General features: G+C 37.5%; 1 protein-coding gene across 1 annotated transcript in view; it reads right to left on the bottom strand.

Annotated features, from left to right (window-relative positions):
* PPFIA4 (PTPRF interacting protein alpha 4) overlaps window positions 1-25,313 on the bottom strand; it is a 109,755-nt gene that overhangs the window by 17,255 nt on the left and 67,187 nt on the right. The window contains exons 11-20 of the mRNA XM_063297336.1: window positions 25,122-25,253; window positions 22,323-22,385; window positions 21,660-21,751; window positions 12,561-12,702; window positions 10,076-10,281; window positions 6,144-6,384; window positions 5,749-5,784; window positions 3,458-3,591; window positions 2,213-2,379; window positions 630-723 (exon numbers count right to left, since the gene is read on the bottom strand). Of these exons, the coding sequence (XP_063153406.1) occupies window positions 630-723; window positions 2,213-2,379; window positions 3,458-3,591; window positions 5,749-5,784; window positions 6,144-6,384; window positions 10,076-10,281; window positions 12,561-12,702; window positions 21,660-21,751; window positions 22,323-22,385; window positions 25,122-25,253 (1,307 nt within the window). The remainder of the gene's footprint in view (window positions 1-629; window positions 724-2,212; window positions 2,380-3,457; window positions 3,592-5,748; window positions 5,785-6,143; window positions 6,385-10,075; window positions 10,282-12,560; window positions 12,703-21,659; window positions 21,752-22,322; window positions 22,386-25,121; window positions 25,254-25,313) is intronic.

Raw genomic sequence — 25,313 nt, 5'->3', positions numbered from 1 at the left:
AAAGGAATTATCATATTCTAGGAAGTAAGTGTGGGCCAGATGTGATACTTGGACCATTGGTCATAAAGATCTGGGGAAAGGCATGTAATCCAGGTTTTGTTTTAACTGAACGGGCTCTTAGGGAGATTCTGAAAGGGTATGTCTTGATCACCTGCCCAGATAGTGACAGGCAAGTCTATTCTCAAAAACTGTGCTAATCCTTTTAGAACAGTTTCACAGTGAAGAGAAGATAGCGCTTGAAAGATAGGAATCATGAAGCTTTAGATCTGCCTCTTTTTTTGTTAAGCTGCCCTCCATGAATATCTCTATCTCTCTATCTATTCACAGTTGCTGTTCTCTTAAACCGTTCTTTTTAAGAAACTTGAAAATGTTATCAAGTATTTCTTCAGGAGAAGATAACACAAAGCAGTTAAGCAAGCTTTCCTTACAATTACTTTCAGGAAAAAAATGAGCTTATTCTAGGACAAGAATTCAAGCCAGTCAATGTGAGAGTTTGTGATAAAATATCCCCCAAATATTTTACAGTGAGCCACAATTTTGTTGATTTGGGCTGTTGAACCCAAATCAAGACATAAAGTTATAATAATTGCTACAATAATTACTAAGGCAGTAATTACAATTGTCCTCACTTTTTTTTGAGCCGTCGGTCTTTTTCTGCTTGTGCTCCTAGCTTGCCAAGACCAAGAGAGTCCTGTATGTTCATCTCTGAATCTGTTAGCAAAACTATGAAATACAAGAGATGAAGAATTAGACTAGACAATCCTTGTGATATATAAAAGTAGTACTATTAAAAAAAAACCCTCAAAAGCTGAAACTGTTTTTTTTGCCTACTCAGCAAATAATTTCATGCAAATGTTCTCAGCTGTTGCATCCAATCTAATATCAAGAAATTTAAACTCAGTAATTCAATAATCTGCAATAGTAGACAAAGTCTACTTAGCTCAGTTTATGTTTGAAGGTTTGATATTTCACAGTATACATGAGAGTCCAATAGTATAGGCTATAAGGCATTCTTTTTAGACTATCATAGCAATACACTAATTCTCAAATATTATATACAATTATAAAATTATCTCTCATCCTCATCCAATGTTCACTTTCCTCATGTACATTAGTAATGACTGTTTTATTGTGGCCTTATTTTATCCACAGTTTCTTTCCAGCTAAGGTCCTTTCTTCCTTAAATTTTTCATAATCCTATCCATCCAGATCTTCCCACTTCTGCTTCTGTGCCTTCCCATGGGTTTCTGCTTGTCTCATTACATTGTTACTTTCAATATCCAGGTCTATGACTCCCTGCCTTCACTGTATTTATTAATGCCTAATTCATCAGCCACTACTGATTCATTTCCATTCTTTGAAAATAGCTGAAATGACAGAATGACACCATATAATTCACACACAAACACACACACACAAATAAACAGGATCCCCGGGACCTTTTTTCCTATTCTTGCAATCTTGTATAGACAATTCTGTGACTCCATGCTAAAACATCATTCTCATTAATTGCTAAACCATGGCAGTAATGGAGTCAACTATCGGAAGGGTGTTGGGCATCTGTTCAGTACAGATGTTCCGCAGAGGTTAGGTAGCTATTTGGGGATGCTTTAATTTGGATTCCTGCACTGAGCCGGGGATTGGACTCATTGGTGTAAATGGCCTCTTCCACCCTGATAAAAAAGTTGAACGAAGCAAGTGCATCCGTTGGCAGACTTCCCTGCTTCTGATGTTGTGCCTGCACACTATGCTGCTCTCTATGCATCCAAGAGTTCTATGTGATCAAGTCATTAGCTTCATCCACTGCTTCTGACAATTCACAGTTCAAATTCCTCTTTAGAACAGCACCATTACTACAATCATATTGATAGGCTGATAGCTAATATTTTATTGATTTTAGTGGGATATAATCAACATACATTTTGCAACTCTATTATTTATTTTTAATGCCTTTGATGGACCTCTTCAGCTATTATATTTTATTATATTAAAATGTTCAACAACTGAATCAAATGGAATGATAATCCAGGTATATGTAAAATTGAGGGAAACTGAGATTTAACTGGCATTGTGAGTCCTGTTTTTATTGTTTCCACTGTATTATTTTTTGCTCTTCCAAGAACATAGAAAGACACCCTCTATGCTAAATGGTCACCTGCCCAAGAAATTTGTAGTATTTTTTCACTTAGAAAAGGCGAAGAGAATCAATTACCTTGCCCAGTAGTGCCTTCTCTGCTCAGTTGGATTAAGCGTCCCTTTTCTTTCTTTCCAAACAAGCGCCCAATAGAAGATTTGATGCCTTTCCTCTTGGAGCCTTTGTGCAGTGAATCCTGACTGCTATTACTACTGCTGGGGTTACTTGCTTGATCCTCCAGAGAACTAAAGGATGTAAGGAAAAGTTCATGATGTCATTATAAACAGTGAAGTTAAGGTCTAGTCTCCTCTTGGGATGAGACTCATTTCCCTCTCTCTCTCTCCCTTTTCAAAATACCCTAGTTCTTCCCTGAGTACCATATCCAGCTAACCTCTGTGTGTGAGGGCGGGCAGCAGCCAGCATCAACATTGTGCAAAACATCTAGAGAAAACACAACTGAGACATACATTTGAATTTTGCTTTGTGGAAGATTAACCACTGCATAATTCTTCCAGATGTGAAGAATAATTTAATTAAAATAATTAGACCACAGAAAGGAACCCCAAGATTTTCTGTTTCAGACTGATCACCCACAGAATGTTATATAGTAAGACTGTTATGAACATATTTTCTATCCATCTTCCTCACCTCAACTACTTACCACTGTGGCAGGGAAAGGCATGATTAGAAAACAGACTGAAGCAAAACAAAGGGAAGTGAAAAGACTGCATTTAGGAAATCAGCAGCTGTTGATTCCCCTTTCTTCTTAATACCTAATATCTCTTTCTTCTTAATAATTGCATAAGAATTCTATTACTTGCACCTTTTGTTTCATCAGCAGCCAGTAGATAATCCAACATCTATATCTCAAACTGTCTTCATGTATGGCAATTAAGATGCAAGAACTGCTGTATTTACAGCCAAAAGGCAAAGAACCAAGAATAATTATGAAAAGAAAATTAGCAGTTGCCCATCTACTCAGCTTCAGTCTATTTTATGTGCACATTTCCATATTTCACTGGTTAGTACTAATGTTCCAGTGATGTACCATCAATCCTGCAGTCCACAAACCACATTAGTTTTTATTCTTCTCCCATTCCTCAGTGTAGGAGGAAAAATTAGTATTAGGCACATTCTTCAAAAAGCTTTTATAGATGTAGTATATTGGATAAGTAACTTCTCTGTCCATCCCAATTCAACAGAGAAAAAGTTTGAAAATACTTTTCTATAATATCTAATCTGCCTTTTCACCTACTATAGTTGAGTATATCCGACAACCTATAACTGACAGAATACATCTCTTCCCTCCCCAGACTTTTGCACCTCTTGCCTTCCTCTTGACTAAAAGCAGGATGTCCAAGTTTCTCCAGCCTCAGGCTCCTGGGTGAAGAAGGAGGAGAAGTCTCACATTTGATGGTGGTTTTATCTTCTCGACTCTCATCTCGACCAGCTGGTGACTGAACAGAGGCAAAATAAGACTGGAGTTTCCTTTCTAAGAACTTCCCACCAATCTCTAGCACACTCATCAGATACTTGTTAGTTAATTAAAGGAGAAGGCAGAACAGAATCACGCGCATCAAGGATATCATGGGGGCTACTGCTCACTGCATGCCCAAGCTAAAGGACTGGATGATCAAGTAATGATTATGAGTGCCATTTGGAGTGATATCGTCATAATATGAGGCAATAGAGCCCACAACAGTAGGAAGTAGGAGACAGATTGTGACACATCAACAATCTAAAGTCAGTAATGTGTAACAATCAAGACTGGAGCCTCTGACTTGGCATTATTTAAATAGCAACTCACATATTTCTATCAGATACAAAGTAGACTTCTATGGGCATAAGGACCATTCTTGAAATAGCAATCTCTAATACATTTCATGGGATGGGAGCTGACAATTTCCTACCTAAGCCAGGACTTGGGACCCCATCAGCAGGAGTGGGAGAAGTACCCTGCAGAAACTGCCTATTCAAAAACATCTGAAGGACAGCTTAAGGAACACTGCTTGCATAAGTGAAAATAATACAAGAGTAACCAAAAAGAAATAGAAGGTATATCAATATACTACACCATTTTCCCAGAACTTGGTCTTGAACAAAGCCACTGTTGCTACCTCATAAAAATATGTCATAATTTTCACTCATAGAAATTTCTGAACTATTACTGGGAAATTAGCAAGAAACTGATTCAGCATATCCTACAACACAAATCATTCTTCTTAAAGTAAACAGAATTTGACACTGCAAGTAAAGTTATCTAAGCATCCTGGAACGAAGAGCAAAGACATTTCTATAGGAGAAATAAGTTATAGATGATTAACAGAGAAAACACTACTTCTGAAACTGGAATTGGCTCCAAACTGATTTACTCTGAGCATAGAATTAACAGGCATTCTGGCTGAAATCAAAGATGCATAAAATGGAGAAGAGGGTAGAAGCATGCAAGGAACAGCAGGAGTACAGCAGGAACAGCATTGTCTTAAAGGAAGATCTGATTTAGACATCAAACCCCAAATGCCAACTTAAGTACACAGAAATACAATGAAGGGAAATGTATCAGTTTGCTAGATCTCCACCTCTCACAAAAGACATTCTCTGTAAACAACCCAAGACCTGCAATATTCTCTAGCCTATTGTAGGTTATGGGATGTGGCATTGATATGGGAAATCAGCACTCTGTACTTTTTCTTGTCTGCCTGTTTATTGCCGTCCAGAGTCTTATCCTTTAAATCTTTTCTTTTTGATATCTAAAGACACTTGCTTTAAACTGTCCTGTCTGGTTTACTTTTTACAGTACACTTCCCACTGTAATTACATAGGTAGGTTTACCTTGAATTACTGTATTTGGGACTTTGGATTTCAAAGTTTGCCTATTAATTTATTTAATATACACCCTGCCTTTTTACCTTAGAAAATAACCAAGATGACTTTACTAGAAACATACATGAAGGCACTGAGAAAAGACATCCATCCATTCACACTGATAGGAGATGCAGACTTGGGGAAAGTGAGATATTGTAAATAATTCTAACAGTTCACAAATTAGCACAGGGATGTGGATGCTATGTATAATGTCATAGGTACTAGTTATATTAATCCATGAGATACATATAGAACTACTACTTACAACCTCTCAGCAGCAATCTGTTTTGATTTGAATGGCTTGAAGCAGAGGATATATAATCTCTCTGCAATAAAACTTAATTTGGAAAAAGTTCCTTGATCATTTAGAATAAGTAATAGCTCTATATATTTATGGTAGAACATCTATATTTATATGTAGGACAAAGAAAACAACACATATGACTAGAGCTATATGGTAAGATTTTATCTGCATCTGATAATGACCCACTTTCAGATAACAGCCAGAATAAACATTGCTTTATCCTTTCAAATATTTTCAGTATAACTTGTATACTGTAGTTCAGAAAACTACAACTGCTATGTTATAACTTACACTACCCAATGTTTAAGATGACATTACACCTGTGCAGTACAACTGCTCAACACACATAACAGAGTTAGCAGGGGAGCAGAAAAGCAGATAAGGTTACAGAAGAGGTGCAAGAATATAAATCCACAAAGAAGAGCAAAGAAATAGACAGACTCACAAGTAGCTTTCTCCGGTGTTTCCTCAAATCACTTGGCTGTCAAAAGATTGGCATAAAAACAGTGGAAGTTAGCTCAAAATTACTCTAGGGAGCAGATGTAAACTGTTCAATACAACTGGGACTAGAGAGGGCTGAAGAAACTATGAGCAATAGCCATGATGGAGGAGGACTTGTCAAGAGAAATAAAAGAACAGTGTGGCATTGTATTATTAGACTAAATAGCGTTACGTACTACATAGAAACAAATTAGAAATGCCAAAGGCCTTAGTACCTGGGCAATACAACAGGCCCTTACAGGACACAATGACAGCATTGTAGGGAGCATAGCATATCACCAAAAACCCCACTTCCTTCCCAGCCAAACACATTTTTTCTCCTTTTCTTTCCATGCTTACCAGGGTCATGCTGCATATTCGATCAAGGTCCTGAGCTGCGCTGCGAGAGGTGAGTTTTGGGGTAGAACGTCCACTGACAGGAGGAGATGAACTTGCCAGGGACAGGGCAGTTAAAGATGTTGGAATGGATGCTCTCTTGCGCAACTGGGTCAGATTTAGGGCTTCCATGCTACCACTGGTGACACGGCTCTCTAACTGTTCAGCCCGCAGCTCAGTTGATTCTTTCTCCTCCTGGATCATTCTAGACCAGATCATAATTTAATCTCAGCTGTGATGTTATTATTTTTCTTAGGCAAGAACAGATAGAAGCATTCAAGGTTTCTATGTAAAACACAATTCTAGTTCACAGAGCAATTCAGTATAGTGTGCTTATGTACTATACCTGAAGAAACTGGAACCATCTATATATTTAAACAAGCTTACTTGTGCTCACTCAAGCAACTATGACCCATTTTTTAAATTATCCTTTTAAATATTTCTCTATACTACCTAAAACTGTTCTGTTGCATTCCTTACCCATAGTCCACATTTTCAATACTCTCAGAATCCAAAATGCTAGAAAATTAATCTTTTTATTATAACTCAAAATTGTGATATGGTCAAATAACTCCATTTGCTGAACCTCCTTGTGCTTTAATCCATGATTATATTTTGTTTATTTCTTGCAGAATTACCAGTATAACTTTCATTACAAAATTAATTTAATGTAATTTCCATTACAAAATTAAGCACGCCATTTGATTTATTTCCTGTATGTCACTGCAGACCTTAGGCCAAGCCTTGGTAAAATCAGATTTGTCATTAGTTTAAAACAAATCTCTTGCAGGCAGCAGGGCCAAAAATGTTTGATATGGACTTTCAACTATGAGATTGAGATGGTGACAGAAATATAATTGCTCATTAACTTCTACCTGACTCAGCAGCAGACTCATTTGGGATAAGATATGCTTTTATTTGGTACCATGTTGGTTCACCATATTTTATTTATTCATTCACTGTTTATATGTTTATTACACTATATTCCACAAGGACTCATGGCTGTTAACAACAATCATCAAAAAACAATCAGTAATTTGGGACTGCTCTTCCACCATGCTCTAACTGCCCCCTTGGAAACAAACCGTGGAACTGAGGCAACTGAACTTGGAACTCTTCCTGACAACCATTTAATTTGTTTGATTTCGTTGCCACCCAACTCTCATGACTCACAATATAACAAAGAAAATAAAATAAAATACAACACAATTCAAAAACATCACCAGCAAAAGAAGGAGAAGGAGAAGGAGAAGGAGTAGTAAAAGCAGAGAAAAAACAAGATGGTAAATCCAGCCAATAACAGAGCTCAGATGGCTGGAGCGCCTTGTGAGTTCTGTTGTTAGCTAGATTTACCATGTTGTCCAAGACCAGGTTTTCAAGGCCCTCCAGAGCGCTATCAGGTTGGGAGCCACCCAGATTGCATTTAATATGATTTCTCCATACTATCTACTACTATTTAATAAGCTTTCCTCCAGTTCATGAGGTGGCACAAAAGTATGCCAGCATAATTAGCTCTGTCCCAAGATCTGGTCTCTGTTCTGCCGTATAATTAAGCTGGTGAGCAAGGCTGCCTTTACAGGTTTAATATGGAACAAGTTAAGGGCAGCATTTGGTGGCTGCACTTCCTCCCCCACCACTGTTTCTGCTCCACCTGTTAACAGGGAAAGCAACCACCAATCACTCTCTTCAACCCTGTGGTGCAGTAGAATTGTGTGATGAGAACCTACCAATTAGAGACCAGGCACTCTTCCTCCACCAAAAACTATTATAACTATTAAGACCGTTTAATGGTCTTAAACAAAGTAAAAGTTCTGTACCATCCTTCAAAAGTTGCCTAAGTAATAGGTGGCCAGCAGAGAGGTGCTCTGCAACAATGGGTTGTTACCTGGGCAAGCTCTGAATACCTGTCTAGCATTCTGGGAGAGTGGTATATATACAGTATATGTCAAAAAACCTCAAGCAATTGGTTGACAGGTCAGTGGCATGGTGGAGGGGCATGGGAAAAAGCAAGATAGAACACAGAAATATTCCCAGCTGAAACCTGTTCTGTTTCACCCAATAACTTTCTTGCAGACAGCTATGAAGATCAATGTGCAATGCTGTTCCCAATGTACTCAACAATATAAATACACAAACACACAAACACACAAACACACACATACACTTGCTTTCAACCAAGTAATAAACATGTGCTTTCAAACAGGTCTAGCACTGTTTCACAAGAGTAAATACACGTTAACAGGAGTCTGTATAAATCTGTATAAGAAGCACCAGCCAGGTATGATGCAGGCAGCTGCCTGGGGAAGCCAGTTGTCATGTCAACCCAGCTGCACAAACCAACTGACCATGGAGGGTTATGCTCAGCAACCATACAGGATAGGGTATACATCTGCAGCTGAAAGCAGCCACTAGGAGCTGGACAGATCCTGGCTGGGGCATCGTCATGGCTGCTGCCAACATGCCTGTAATACAAGGCCTGCTGCCAAACACACACCCCACTCAGGATGTGGTGGGTTGATCTTTCAGGCACTTCCAACTGGTAGTCCCTCAACCTCTCTCTACTGTACTCTCTCTCACCCCTGGGGACGGCCTTTTCAGTTTAGCAGCACTTTCCCCAAAGAAATCCTCTCTGGTGCTGAATTACTTGGGAATAGGTAAAATGGAAACCTCCTTTCTTTCCTTCCTTTTCATAGCTTAAGCAAAAAAGAAGATACAGCATATGATCCTTTGAGAATGAGTGTGCTGATTTAGTAAGAATGCATTGCAGGGTTTATCCCAATGGCTGTGCCCCAGCAAGAATACACACATACATAGGCATATATAAAACATAAGCAGAACGAATAGAACAAAGTGCAGCAAACACATAGCTCAAATAATTTTCCATAAAATACCCTTCTCCCCGAAAGTTTGATCTGCATCTAGTGCCATCATTCCCTAGATTGCTATATTTTTCCTGGACCTATAATCCCAGATTCCTAGGGTTTGGGATACTACTTATCCAGTTTTGAGCAGCCCAGGAAGAGATGCTCCAGCTCCTCCCATAAGAAAAAAGATGAAACAAAAGCAAAATGCAGCTGTCCCTTCCTCTTTTAAAAGTCCAGCTCAGAGCAGAATCTTCCCTTCCCTGATTGGCTCTTTAGTGTTTGATTTCTCCTGAGCTTTGATTGTCTCCCATTACCTAGACTGACAGGTTAGTTTTAACTGATAGATCAGGTTTAGGTTTTCCTTTAACTCTTTATGTGTGAACCTATTGTCTGAGATTTCCCCCTAGATAATATAGCCCAAAACTGGGTATACAGCAAGGATTGTGAGAGAAGATGGAAGACCCCACTTTAATCTTAGATCAGCTAAACGTGAAGTTATGCAGCCTTAGCTATGTTCTATCATGAGAACATGACCTTAAAGAACAATTAGGGAGGCATTTTAGAGCTGCCATTAGGGAGATGTGTAGATGAGTCCTTAGACTCTAATTTTTATTTTTCCTCTTGGCCTGCTCCTCCAGCAACATTTTTTTGAGCGATGAGAGAACACTAAAATTACACACTTAATACTTCTTCATATATTATAGAAAGTATAGATTTTTCTTTATTTTATCCAGACTGAGATCTTCAGAAGGGTGACATTAGAGATGAATGAAAGACTTGTGTTATTTCTGGGAGGCAGTCCAATGAAATTGCTGAGATATTTTCTCTCAAACATTTCATTACTGCTCACAGAACTTCTCAGCATCTACACATAAACATTTGGAAGTATCAGTCTAACATGTCTTCGTAATTTATTTCTTGGAGACAAATCACACTTTTTTCTGTCTTTATATAATCTGATCCCTGAATACATACAGAGTCAACTAAATTATACAGGGTACATACACTTGAATTGGACAGTATCTTCCATACCTAATCTCCTCATTGATGGCATCCAATTGTTCCTGCAGCATCATGGCAAGAGTCTGGGCATCAGAGTGACCACCGGGAGACAACATGTCCATAGAGCTGAAGACTGTCTCTTGGTCATCCTCATCAACATCAGAGATCTCTGGGTCACTGTCAAAAGTGTGAGCTGGAGTACTCAGGATGCCACTTGGTTGGCCATGCTCCCAATCCTGGACACATAAAATCACAAGACACCCTATGTAAGGCAGTGCAGACCTTCACATTGGTGCCAAGCAAAAGAGTAAGCCTATGCAAGAGATGTAATTTCCACATTACTCATTTCCTACTGTATCTTTTTCCCTCTCCCTAGCCTTATGAACTTGGCTTGACTGCTTGTTATCATTAGATAGAGAATGGTCAGATACACAGATATAGACCAAGAAAGAAACAAAAGAGGGAAAATTGATAGTTCTTCAGTGCTTCAGATATTTGAATACAGGTTGAGGCACAGGATTCTAGGTTAGCAAATGTTAATGTTTTCTACTACAGATTAAGGTTACTAAACTAATCATTTTGGCCAGGTGAAGAGGTTGAATTCAACGTCCCCTTTTCGAATGTTAATTTTTGCACCTGGGGGAAAGAACTTGCCTGGACTTGTTTTAGTTTCTGTTTCCCTTCTATCTAGTCATGTAGAGAGTCAAGCAGCTCTCACTGAGAGCCTGTAAGAATGCAGAAGCTTTTAAATATGTTTTGCTTTCTGTAAATAAAATTATTTTTATAGAAATGCCTGGTGTATGACTTTTCTGATCTCTCCTGGGCCAAAGGCTTTCCTAGCAATCTGCCAACAGCAAAACAGCTGCACCTAACTCATAATGAGCTAAAGGAGGCTATTTTGTGCAACATTAGGAAAAGGCTCTTCGTTTTAGTGTTTTATTTATTTATTTATTTCTCAAATTTATACTACTGCCCATCTCCCCCCACAGAGGGACTACATATGTTTTTAAGTGTTTTATGCAAAAACAATAGCATTCACTATACTACAGATATACAAACACCAAAACAATAGCCCTCAGCAATTGGGATAAGAGAATATTGGATTTCTTATTCAACTGTTAGCTTTCAGCTGATTAAACCAAGAATCTCAGTTCTTAAATAATAAGTTTGGATTCTGGGTAGCCAACCTCATCCACTCCAGATGTTCTGGATTGCTTATCTCATAATCTCTTACAATTTGCTTTATAGGCTGGGAAAGATGGAAGCCAGTGTTCAAAAACCTGGGAGGATACCATAATCTTCTTCTAGATATTTCTATCAGGGTCATTCATAGTGGAGTGATTGTGGAGGAGTATGGAGATGGCCTTGAAGAATTCTATAACCTTTATGTAAACATCAGCTTAGTTTCATAGATGGAAGAGGATAATGACAAACTCAAGATTGCCATGCCTTGATTCTCTTTAGCATAAGAGAGGAGAGAGAAAAACTCTGTCAGGCTTTCAAAATTCTGTTGTTATACCCTGTAACAACAGGGTTCCAGTAGTTCATGTGGCATCTGTTTCCTGACCTGGTCTATCTCAAAGGGCAGACAGTGATCCTCTATTCAATTTACAACTGCCTGATCTTATACTGGACTTGCTGGCCCTATACAGCATTTCAATGATTTACATTAGAATTTAAGAAATTGATCACCCTTTATTCTGCAGCTGATTGACCTTTTCAACTCTCAAGATTTATGGGAAACAGTTTAGAAATACACTTAATTACTAAATAAATAAATAAATGTACTTGGTGTCTTGAGTTCCATGGAAGGTATTTTCCTAATAAGAAGAACTTAAGGAAATTGCTAATATATTTGTTACCATACTGAGTAACCTGGATTGAGGAATGACTTAATTGCACTGATTAAAAAATAGGGGGGAAAAAAAAATAAGCTTTGAAGCTGTTGTTTCAAAGGAGCACACTGAACCAATGCCTATTTGTTTCAATAGGCAATTTTACCCAAAGTAAGCAATTTTTGATTGAGCAGTTCTCTGATTCCCAAATAAGAATTTAAAAATGCATACATGGACAGTTCAAATCTCCATTGTGGCTGATAAAAATAATTAGAAAATAAAATATAAGAAAATAAATAGCAACACCAGATCCCAACCAAGTAATGAAATACAAAAGCTAAGAGCTGCTTCTTTCTTTTCCAGATTTCACAGTATTGCAAAGATCCTTTGAAATTTCATCTTACCACCTTCTGTACAAGCCCATCACATAAGTACTGTCCTGGCCACTATTCAGTGAAGTGGCCTTTCTGCACAACAGGGAGTCTCTTTCCTTTAGAAGGGTTTAGATTTGCAGCTGTCACTGCCAAGTGAAAGACCAACCCCCCTCCATTTTAAAAGCACAAGACAGCTGTTGCAGCTGTTGCCAATACAAAGATTTTATGATATACTCCAAGTTGCAGACGTAACTGGAGCTGCCCCCTAGAGATTTGTTGAAGCAAGGCAAACATCAGGAGTTTTACCTTGGAGCGTTCTTCCTGCAGAGCTACAAAACGGCTCTTTGGTGCCCGATGAAGACTGGAAGGTGTTGCAAAGGGGTCTGTGGATGGATGGACCATAGTACTCAGGGGATATCTGAGATCAGGAGTACTTCCAACAAGGGACCTATTAAAAATTAAAGGGGAAAAAATACCTGCTTTAAATAAATAATGGAAGTTGTATTGTTTAAAGTTTAGCTTTCAATAGAGAAATCCTGACTTTAAATATACTTAATATGGTTTTCCTTATCATCTGTCAATATCCTAAAATATAGATATATTGCCAGAGAACATGCATTGAAAGTCACAGGACAGGAGGGGTCCCTTATCTTTTCTGGCTAGTGAGCAGATTTTGGGGGTTTTCTAGCTAATAAACAATTCTACAGCAGTTTTAAGTTACTATAACTATGCTATAGATATTCTTACACAAAAGTTGCCATGTTGAGTGTGTCCAATCACAACTTCCCCACATACTAAAAGGCAATAAAGCACTGGGCCATTTCATTGTCTATGAATGTTCTGTTTTAATTCAGGGCCACGCTGATCAGGCCTTTCTGGGTGGGGGTGCTCAGTGGTTTTCCAAAAGTAAATCTCTTGGAACAGTAAAGAACTTCTGGAAGCTACCAGAGCAGCTTGGTACAGATCAATTACCATAGTCCAGTAGAAAAATGGAACTTTTCAGTGTTTCCCAGAACATTCTGTCTTGAGAAGATAAATCCTATCCAGAGTCTGTGTGTAGATCAGAAGTGTTGTTGGAAATACAGATTATGCTTGAGACTAGTGCTTTGCTTTGCAGCATCCCAGCTTCCCATTAGGTTTCTTTTTAATCAAAAGACTTATTTAATATAAAATAAGGAAGGGCAGAATGCTTGGCAAATAGTGAGGAAAGTGTCAGCAATCATGTCTTTTGGTGCCCCAAGGGCCTCATCAAAGACTAAGCCAATAATAATGTCTAAATTGTCTAAAGAACAACCAAACCACTGAATACATTTATAAGCGAATGAGCATCCTTGTATAAAAACCTAGCTTACATTATCATAATCTACATATACTGAGCATAAACTTAGATAATGGATGCTAAATATAAGAATAAATTTAAGTAGCAGGTGGGGTTAGAGTGCTGCTAATTATCAATGAGGGAACACTTGGTGTCCTCAAGATCAAGACCTGTTTCAGGAATACTTTTTCATTCCCCAAAAATACAGGCACAATTGCTTCCCCTCCCTCCCTCCCTCCCTTCCTTTTTAATAGTTAAAATTTAATTTAACAAAAATACAGCATATACAGATATAGAGATATATATTTACTTCCCTTTTTTAAAAGCTACATCAACAGTACTCTGTGCTTGTTTTATTTTTTATTCTTATTATAACTTATTTTATTTAAAACAGAGGTATATTTTAAAAAAAGGTATTATCTATGAATGCACAAATAATTACTGAAGTTATACAATTATTGCTCAGTCAAGCATTAGTAAAAGATATCAAGCAGAGTGTGTTGTTTTTATGATATAAAAAGTATAAATAATATAGGTAAGTATTTAATTTCTGATTTCCCCCTTCTATGTATTGCAACCAATTTTGTAGTACCTGTTGGCTTAAGCTTTAGAAACCATACTCTAGAAACACAAGCTATTTTGGATGAGATTAAAAAAAAGAAGAATTAAAGAAATTTCCAGAGCAGGTAAGTATTTCTCAACAAATTAAGCTTCTACAACAACAGTCATCTATGTTAACAGGAAGAGAAATGGGAAAAAAATGAATTATGTAAAGCAAAAAAAAAAAAGTTGAGTTTACAAATAAACCAGGGAAGTGGCTGGCATATAAATTATGAAAAGAAAAAGAAAATTGAAATTGAAATTACAAGAGGGAGATACTGTATTAATGACAATACAGCCACACAAAAAGCATTTCATCAATATTACTCCAACTTGTATAAAGGAAGTGACATCTGTCTAGAGAAAATAGATGAATATCTAAAGAAACAAAACTTACTTAGGATTATAGAGGAACAGAGACAGATTATGAATGGACCTATAACAATAAGGGAACTTTCTGAAGCTATAAAAAAGATTAAACCAGGAAAGGTGCCTGGACCAGATGGATTATCAGGTTTTTATTATAAATGTTTTAAGGATGAACTTCTATAACCTTTACAAAACACAATAAACTCTATCTTACAGGGAGGAAAGATGTCAGAGAGTTGGAAAGAGGCCAACATAGCACTAATATCTAAAGAGGGACTAGATTTGACTTTAACAAGAAACTATAGGCTGATAGGAGAGCCAGTTTCATGTAGTGGTTAAGGCACCAGGCTAGAAACCGTGAGCGTGTGAGCTCTAGTCCTGCCTTAGGTACAAACCCAGATGGGTGACCTTGGGCCAGTCACTTTCTCTCAGCTCTAGGAAGGAGGCAATGGCAAACCACTTCTGAAAAACCTGCCAAGAAAACTGCAAGGACTTGTCCAAGCAGTCTCTGAGAATCAGACACAACTGAATGAAAAAAAAGAGGCTGATATCATTAAGACTGAAAATAATTTTGCAAAAATTTATTTATGGGGATCAGTGTGGGTTTTTACCTAAAAGACAGTTAAAGGACAATCTTAGAAATGTGTTGGATATTTTAGAATATTTGGAGCAACATAATGAAAAACAAGCCGCATTGATTTTCTTAGATGCAGAGAAGACCTTTAACAATTTGAACTGGGCTTTCTTGTTCAAGGTTTTGGATGATATGAATTTTGGAGAAACTTTATAACATGGGTAAGATCAATTTATACTTCACAGAAAGCACAAATAATTGTTAATGGAGATCTAACAAAACCCTGTGAGATACAAAACGGAACAAGACAGGGATGCCCAGTGTCTCCTCTCTTGTTTATTTTAATTCTCAAAATACTGAATAGGGATATAATACAAGATGAGAGGATTGTGGGAGTAAAGATTAAAATAGAAACTTGTAAGTTAAGGGCTTCTGCAGATGATTTGGTGTTAGTTTTGGAAGTTCCTTTAAAGGGAAAATTAAAAGAATGTGGTGCATTAGCAGGTTTCAGGATTAACAGATGAAGATGTTAACAAAAAGTATGAAAATAGAGGATCAAATAGAATTGATGAATAAAATGGGTTTTAAGATTGAGAAGAGGTAAAATATCTGGGTATCGCTATGACAAATATGAACTGTATGTTATTTCAAAATAACTATGTCAAGACATGGAATGAAGTTTATAAAGACATGTTAAGATGGGAGAACTACAACTGTCATTGCTGGGAAGAATTTTAGTGATAAAAATGAATGTTTTGCCTAGAATGGTGTTTTTGTTTCAGACAATACCTGTTTTGACAACTGATGCACCATTTAAACAGTGGCAGAAGGATATGTCTAAATTTGTGTGGCTGGGAAAAAACACAGGTTAAATATAAGATGTTACAAGATGCAAAGGAAAGAGGAAGATTGGGTTTAATTTGAAATTGTATTTTGCAGCTTGCTGTTTGGTTTGGATGAAAGAGTGGGTGCTGCTGAGAATTAAAAAGCTCATGGAGTTAGAAGGACACGACCTGAGATTTGGGTGGCATGGATATTTGTGGTACGATAAAGTCAAAGTTAACGTCGATTTTAAAAATCAGTATGTTAGACATGCCATATTGAGAATACGGAATAGATACAAACCCAGGTTGTGCCCAAAAACACCTTTGTGGGTCTCAGCACAAGAAGCACTCTATAGATGAGAAAAAATAGGCAAACACAAATGGCTAACTTATCATGAGATACTAGAATTTTGTCAAGAGGAATGCAAAATAAAATCAAGAGAAGAACTGGTGGCAGAGGGATATACTGTAGTTTTCAATGGTTTTTTTATTTGTCATATTTTAAAACTTCTGGGTGGTATACAACAAAGAAGGAGCAACAAATGTTAAAACAGAGCCAGGCCCATATACCAAGATGAAACAGCCACAGTGAATTAGGGGCAAAGGCCTGCAGAATTAAAATGTTTTAACCACCTTGCAGAATGTATGGAGAGAGAGCGCATTACACATCCCTCCAGAGGAAGCATATTCCAAAGCATGGGGGCCACTACAGAGAAGACCTGCTGCCTAACCTAGGTCCCATGTACATTTTATTATTATTAGATTTATATCCCACCTTTATTTTTGTACAACTATTTTCCCCACAACAACCACCTGTGAGGTGGGTTGGGCTGAGAGAGAGTGACTGGCCCAGAGTCACCCAGCTGGCTTTCATGTCTAAGGGGGGAACTCACCATTTCCTGGTTTCTACTCCAGCACCTCAACCACTACACCGAACTGGTTCATTATTTTATTTTATCTTGTGTATGTATAATGGACAATTTTAACCATCAAGGGTTCTTTCTTGATCTGGCAGTATATAAATGTAATAAATAAATAAATACACATACATATATATATGAACGTAACATGTGAATTCTTCAGGACTGCAGTGGGTATAAAAAATAAGATAAAAATAAAAGCAATCAAAGATTTAAAGAATTTGTACCTGACTGTTTAAAAAAATCTTGAATATCAAATAATAAGCAGCCATTGATGGTACTTAAAATTCAACATAGGCCCAGAAAATCCATGAAATGTGCCATAAGGTTTCGGTGATTTAAAAACATACTTGTACTGTCTAAAACTGAATATTTATTTTTAAATTAGATATGTGTGCATTTTTAAAATTAATGATTCTCTTGATATAACTGAAGTTTTCAATTCTATTTTAAATGTTTATCTGTTAAGCTTGTCATATGCCACATTAAGCTCCCACCCAGGCCACCAACCAATCTCTCATCACACTGGCTGTGCCTGAGAGCCACATTTCACTCTGGAGAGAATAAAATCAAAAGGAAAAGTAACAGCTGTGATCTCTACTGGATGCAAGTCTTTCCAGCCCTACCAACTGGCCTTTTCCTACACATGACTTCCAACTTCATGCTCTGCCAATACATGACAAGGAACCTGTTATAATGTTCAATAGTGAGTACCAGTATCATCATATCAAGCACAACAATACTGTTTTTAAAAATGCTCTGTTTTATTTTGCATCACATAGGAAGTTTTGCTACATTACTACAAGCAAAAAACGAAATCCTAAGTTTTTAATATCAGTGCTGAACAGTTGGGGACTTGTGAGGATGTGAGGAAAATAAGAGTGCTAAATGCAGTTTGCTCAGCATGGAAAGGATGAACACCAAGAAAGAGTGCTTTGTATGTTTACATTTAAATTTTATAAAGCTGATATAGCTATCAAAATAATTCTGGACAAGTCTCCATAGGCCATCAGTTGAAGTTAGAAAAATTGGTAAGTACTATTCAGACAGCTCTTGGATTTGGAACATTCCAAAATACTCACTTGTATCTATCTTAAATACAGTTTTAGAAAGGCATCTTGTCCTTTCTGCTGTCCTTTGCTAGAAAGCTTACTTCTCTATAACTGTGGTTCTTCACATGATCATCCATGCATTCACACATATGAGGTTTGAGCCTACACAGAAGCCCACTGGAATATTCTCTAGCTGAGATTTTTGACAGCAAGATTACTCCATTGTGGATGTCTAAATACATGATTGCCACTTTCTCCTCAATTTCCCCAGGACTAACTCAACAGTTCTAGAAGTAAAGCAGTCACTACAAGAAGCATCTATACAGGCAAAGGTGAATGGGTTGTGTGTATGCAAAATGATAATTCAAAGAACACAATTACAGGTAAACAATCTGTTTTTCACCATGCTTTCTGTGCAACATACATATGAGAGAGTGTGCAGGTTCTCTCTAGGTGAGGATGGAGACAGCACAACTCTGCCAATTTGCTTATGGTTGGACATCCAATCTATACTATTGTACAACTGTCTGCTAACCAGAGCGCATGGTTATTCTGCAAAGGTCTGGGAGGGTCACTCTTTAGAATAGTATTGCAGAAGTTGAAACTGCTCTTTGGAATGTGAGACAGATCAATTGGTAAGATCCTTATAATCTGTCTCACTTGCATCTGTACAACCAACCCATCTTCCCCTCCCTTCCCACCTTCTCCAGTTTCATCCCAATTTCAGTCTAGCCACTTTATGTATCTGGTGAAGTGAGCTACAGCTCCCAAAAACATATGCCTTTTAAAAACATATGTTAATCAGAAAAGGTGCTACTAGGTTCTGTCTGATCTTTTGCCTCCACAGAATACCACAGCTCCTTCCTACAATAAACATCTTAGTGACTGATTTGGAACAAGTTATTTATTGTAAACTGCCCAGAGTCCCCCATCAGGGGAGATGGGCGGTAATATAAATTTGATAGATAGATAGATAGATAGATAGATAGATAGATAGATAGATAGATAGATAGATAGATAGATAGATGACTCATTGGCAGCAAGACAGTGTGATAGATCCCTCTAATGGTGTTAACACTACAAGTTCCCCTGCTGTAGGGTTTTCAGCATTGAGAGGCCTTGAGACCATGCAAAGCAATTCCAACTGTAGCTCAGTGATAGAATGTCACCATACTGATTATGCATAGCTCCTTTTGGTCTGGTACAGATTGCAGTTGAGGGTTCTGAGATCATAGAAGTGGGCTCTGTGCCACTATCTCTATACTGATCCACACCTTAATGGTGAGTGGAAAAACAGGAGCAATGAATAGCCCAATGTCAGGTCAGAAGAGGGGGGCGTAGCCACTGGAAAGGGCTATGGGAATGTTTCTATTGGTGAAATGTAATTTACTCCCTCACCCATTCTGGTGGGGCTTTTGCACAGCTGGAGAACCCGTATTTGGAATGTGATACTCACAGACCACATTGCAGAACCAAAAATAATTATTAACTGAAAAGATGAAAGGAGAAGAACAATTCCTTCTTTCAAAACTGTATATGTGCTACCCCTAGCTAACTGCTCAATCAGAGGATAGCTTAATTGGGACATATCCGTCTCCCTTTTCCTCCAACATGGCAACAAGGGAAAAAAAGTCAGTGTTTCTTAAACCAGGCATTAATCAGACAAAAAGCTTGAGCAGAAATAATATTATTCAGACTACAATGACTAAACATATAGAGATATATTTCATACTTTTTGCTAAGAAACAATGACAAGTTTACAAAAAAAGTTGTACATTTTCTTTTTCAATAAAGCAAGAGTACACAACTTTTCTTGGGCAGAGGGCCTCATAATGTACTGTCTCTGCAAACCTTACCATATGAATTGGAGCCTGACTTGATAAGGTAGCATCAACAATGGTTAAAGCAACCAGCTACAAAATGAAATGTATACAGTTGACAATCTAAGTAGTAATTTCGTTACATTTTATTATACTGAAGTGATATTCTCATATGAAGTATAGATGGCATGAAGAAAAGAGTCTGGTACCCTATATGGAGATAATTCCTACGGTATACAGCAAAGCTGCAAAATAAAAACTAAACAAAGCAACTGTTAGTGCATTTCAAACGTTTGCTGCTTTACTTAATTGGTTGGCATGTTATATAAATGCACCCTCTACTGGATCCCAAAATTACAGCAACTATCCAGATTTTAAGATAAGGATAAAATTTCCCTGAGTCAAGCTCAACTTATAATGAATAAGTGAACAAATTCATGTCATTTTCTTGTCAAAAACATGGAAAGAGCTCCCCCCTGCCTTCTTGTAGGATTTGTTTTTTAAAAAATCCCAGTCTAGCCTCCAGCCCTGCAATTTCCTGGTGATCTTCCAGTTGAGATATAGATCACACCTGGTTCTGCATAGGTAGCTAACAAGCCAGTTTCACCTTCATCTAAATTTTATTAGACTAGTTTTGCAACCTGAAAATGCAGGAGAATGTCAAACACCTTCCTGCAACTTGCAACAAGATGTAAAGTCATTATGCTAAACCCACTTTTTGGGTCTAATACAAGATCCCCCCCACAAAGATCTTTTTCTACTTCAGCATCTCTTGAGATTACCCAAACTCTACTGATATCACCCCTCCTTAGCACAGATAGTATTATTTTGGTTACATAAAGGATATACTCGAAACAAATTAGTTGTTAATACACAGGTTACCTCATAATTTAATAAAAGTTTCACAGGGTGTTCAAATAGCAAAGACTAGCTCCAAAAATGGTGGCATCTATAATATCCTTCTTACATGAAGGAATGCTCCCAGTACTAGTCAGCTTTGATTGGGCTTACAAAGTAATTTTATTGATTGAAAAAGAGAGAACTGTTTACTTTCCTCATCTGATATGCAGGATAGCATATCCTTGGATGGAATGCTACCTTACACCAATTCATAAGAACATTATTTGTAAGATTGGCACTAGTTTTTCCTTTAAGGTTTCAGGCAAGAGCTTCTTCCAGGTGCCAGGGGTCAGTCTGAGTAGCAAACTGTATACTTCGTCACTGAAAAATAGCACTTTTCTGCCAGTGAAGGGAACACTGTGAGGCTGATCTCCTCACTGTGTTCCAAAGACCCTGGTGCTTGAGTGGAAGAGGACTAGCCTACTGGCATTGTGCCCTTTGATGTGCTGTCTCTGAACCCAATCCTTCCCCTCTGCCCATAATAATTATCTTGGGGAAAATGAGCTTTCTCTTCTACTTTGAAACAGTTATATGGAGAAGCAAAACTACAAATTATTCCTTTGTTCTCTCAAGTATACAAGATTCTATGTCATGATTAAAAAAAATCTAAGAACTTAGAATTTACCAATAAAATCCAAAAGTACATGGGATTGTCATAAAATGCATGCTGCTGTGAAGCAGTGATTGAACAAATGGAAAATATGAATTTTAACTGCATTATATAAAAACAATGTGTGACTCACTTGCAAAAATAATACAGCATCTATCACAATAATATTGGACACAGTATAAGGTGTCAGCCTGTATGGGCTAACAACATTTTTCCAAATCTGAATGAACACAACCACTTCTTAGCTTCTTCTGCCTCACTCAAAAAGGTACAAGAAAATACTACTAATAAAAGTTTTTCAGCAGACTTGGCTATTGTTCTAGAGAGAACCATAAGTAAAGTTATTCTTCACAGAAGTACTCAAGAGGTTAATTTTTGGAAGTGTTGATAAAACACGAAAATAAATGAGTGTCCTCACCTGGTATGTACACTGTCAAGAAAAGGTCCACTTCTTGCCTTTAACTGGTCAATTTCTAATCTCAACCTGTCAATTTCATCAGACAGCCTTCTCTGTTCAGAATAAAAGCAGAAATTGTTTCTCTACAATCATTACTAACCATCAAAATGAATACATTTGTAAAGTTAAATTGCATGCAAGCAAATAACGATGAGATAAAGCAAGAAACAGCAAGTACTAGTGCAAAGAGACAGACAGAAGAGAGACACTTCTGAATTGCTATCCAAAAAGGTTGAGAGCATGCTAGAAAATATTCTTTCACAGAAGAATCTATATCTAAAAAAAAAATAGAATTAACCTCATACTTGGGACCTATCTATCTAAATTTTTACTGAATGTAAGCCTCAACTATATATTTTCTAGATTATGACTCTGCACTTCATTTACCTGTGGTTCATTTGCATATTTATGGAGGTTAGTATTATGCTTTTTTAATCAGAAAAGGAAGCACCAGGTGCTTCATTATACAACAATTACATTCACTGGCAGTTATTGCTACATAAACTATCAGCCATGCCGGTATGACTATTTGATATCTTCTGACTGTGTAACTTCAAGGCATTAAAAGCAACTCTAATAAATATGCCTGGTACTCCTTACACAAGGCTTAGTAATAGCATTTACCTTGTCATGCTGCTGTTCTTCAATCTGTTTTTGAGTATTTTCCAATTCTTGCAACAATGTGTTCTTAAAAACCAAAAGATGAATAGTTAGAAACAAAAGGAGCCTGAGATGAGGTAGTAGAGGATAGAACCATTTACCACCAAAATAAAGTCTTTGCAGTTATTAAAGCAAGTTACATATATGGAGCAAGACTCACGAACTGGACTGGGATGGTGCTAGTTATGAGAAACGATCTCACTCAAGCAAATTACACACAGTAGATACATGAGAAGGGATGATTCTCCATAGATTTATTATAGGAATGGCCAAAGGGTAAAAATCTCTCTCCTCTCCTTGCATGATCTCAATTCAATCGCCTGCCCTTATGCTACCTAATTACATGTTAAAATCTTATACAGCAGACTAACCATAGGACAAGAAATGGCTCTCTGAATTTACAAAAAAATCATTTATACCTAGATGTAATGCAGTTTAAATGCTATTATTATTCAGCACTGATATAAATGAAATAAGTGAGTAGTAATGGAACCTGAAGGCCATTAATTTTAGGTTCATTAGCCAGAGAGGAGATTTTATTATAAATGGTATTGACTGCCATTCTTGTTGATAAAAGAATGATTAATCTGAACATATGTATGGCATGAAATAAGATGTAAAAAAATAGCCTGAACTGAAATATCTTGGTGATGCCTTTAGCTTTTGATGTGGCACAGATTCAAATAATTCTGGTAGTAGGAGAACTTGGGTGATTAAATGCATTATACAAGACACAGAGGTTTTTCAGTTCAAGAATATTAATTCTGTATACAAGGGGATCTTTTATTATATACTTATCATGTAACATAATCTTGAAAAAACTTTGAAGTGAAGGGAGACTGCTTAATGCCTTTAGAATTCAAGTGCTAGAGTCATAAGCATTTGTCAGCCCTTCCAGGTAGGCCATGTCAAGAAACAAATACTGCAGGTATACCAGGAATTCTACTTCATTGTTGTAGATATATTAAAAGTATCTTGAAAGCCTGTTCAACTTCTCTCTCCCCAGTCTTATACAAACAAAATCAAGGCAGGGTTATTTTGAGTTCTTTCTCGTGCTTTCCCTCCTTAACAATTCACTCCTTCCTTCCCCCCCATAATGGCTCTTTCAAGCATTCTCCAAGGTCAGCTTTAAATTCCTGTACCCTATTCTTCTTTGTGCTATTCTCTTTATGACATTTATTAGCATGATGGGTATGTATGTATGGTATATGAGTCTTACTGAGCTGCTTAATGAAGATTTGACATGAAGTCACTAACAAAAGAAGCAGCAATGTTGTTAATTAAAATTAATAGCTGAGGTATGTGGTAGGATTTGGACTGCATGTATAATTCAGACCTCTAGGCTGTTTCTTTGTTTTGCTGGGCTTACAGACAACTTTAATTGCAAATTACTCTGAGTGGCATGTACCTCAGTTGGGTCATAATATATAGAATAAAAATAAAGCCACATCAACATCTGAATATAAGAACAAATATAAAGCCATGAACATTCTTGCGAAAAAAAATATTCCAAACAGCAGCCCAACCCCTCCCTCACATGCAGTTCACCCCACATTCCCAGGTGCTCCTAACGAGCTCTGCTGCTCAACGGGGGAAAGAGACCTTGACATTTCAGAGATAGTCTAAACACATTCCATCTGGCACAAATCAACACGTTTGCAGTACAAGGCTCACAGCAGCCCCCTCCCAGCCAGAACACGTATCAGCACCATGGCAAGCGAACCGTTACGATGCAGAAACACCGGAACGGTGAACATGACACAGAGAGAACAACATCCCAAACCCAAGGCCTGCTGAAATAATCACATTTTAATGGCCTTCCTAAAAACCAGGAGGAAAGGAGCCAAATGGAGAGTTAAGGAGGAGGGGACACTGTTCCACAAAAGGATAACAGCAATTGGAAGAGCTGTTTTTGTGATCCTTGAAGATGGTACTCCCTGAGCAAAGAGATATAATGGGAGCCTACTCCACTAGATCTAATTGGATGGGCAGATACTATTGGTGGTCATGCAGACACTTTAAGGGTGACAACCTTCAGTTGCACCCAGAAGCCAACTGGCAACCAATGCAGCTTTCACAGTAGTGGTGTTATATAGGTGAATCAAGATATGCCTGTAACTTGGTTATGATTATTTTGTAATCCTATCTATATTTATTTTATAGGACTATCTCCTCACAAAAGCCAACCATTTTCCAGTAAATCAACAAAAGTACCTTTCTTGCCCACATATTCCCCACTGTGTCTCAAGAAACCCAAATCTGGCTTTGGTTTTCACCCACACATATACACACACAGACATAAGTTTCTCAGAAACCCAAGGCGTGAATGTGGAACAATGAAATAAAGGGATTTCAAAAAATATTAAAAAGCCAGAATTCTATTCCATATTTATTGCAGCAGCTATTTAAATCATACTTTCATAGTTCTTGTATGATAAGAACAAAGAGAAAAATCCCAAAAAGAAGGCAAAGTCTTGTAAAAACCAAAGCAGCAAAGAGTCACCCCTCAGTCCATCCTGTCCCCATGCTCTAATGCTCTGCAGCAATAATATTTTTCTAATGTTCTTTTTACGTGAGTTCCTGGCCTGAATATTAGCAGCTATAGCTACTATTCAGAACATGTATAATACGACCCATCAAACAGCTCAGCTTCTTTTTTAAGATGGATTTTTGAGCTTGCCAAAATTCCAGCATCATCACAGTTTTTAGCAAAATTAGTTTTCCTATTTGAATGTAACATAACAACAAGATCTGTCACTATACCTTTTCTTCAAGGGCTGCCATTCTCTCTTTAAGGTGAAGCTGAAGTCTCTCATTGGACTCACTCAGCAGCCTGTCCACAGTATCAGAGAGCCTCTTGTTATGCTCCTCATTCATTTTTTCCCGCTGACGGGCCTGGGGAACATATCAAGATCAGCCAAGTATTCCCAAGCATTTTGCCCTGAGATTGCATTA

This window comes from Candoia aspera, chromosome 3 (assembly GCF_035149785.1).
Source record: "Candoia aspera isolate rCanAsp1 chromosome 3, rCanAsp1.hap2, whole genome shotgun sequence".
NCBI classification, from domain to species: domain Eukaryota; kingdom Metazoa; phylum Chordata; class Lepidosauria; order Squamata; family Boidae; genus Candoia; species Candoia aspera.
The sequence above is the reverse complement of the archived record's forward strand: the minus strand, read 5'-3'. Positions and strand labels throughout refer to the sequence as shown.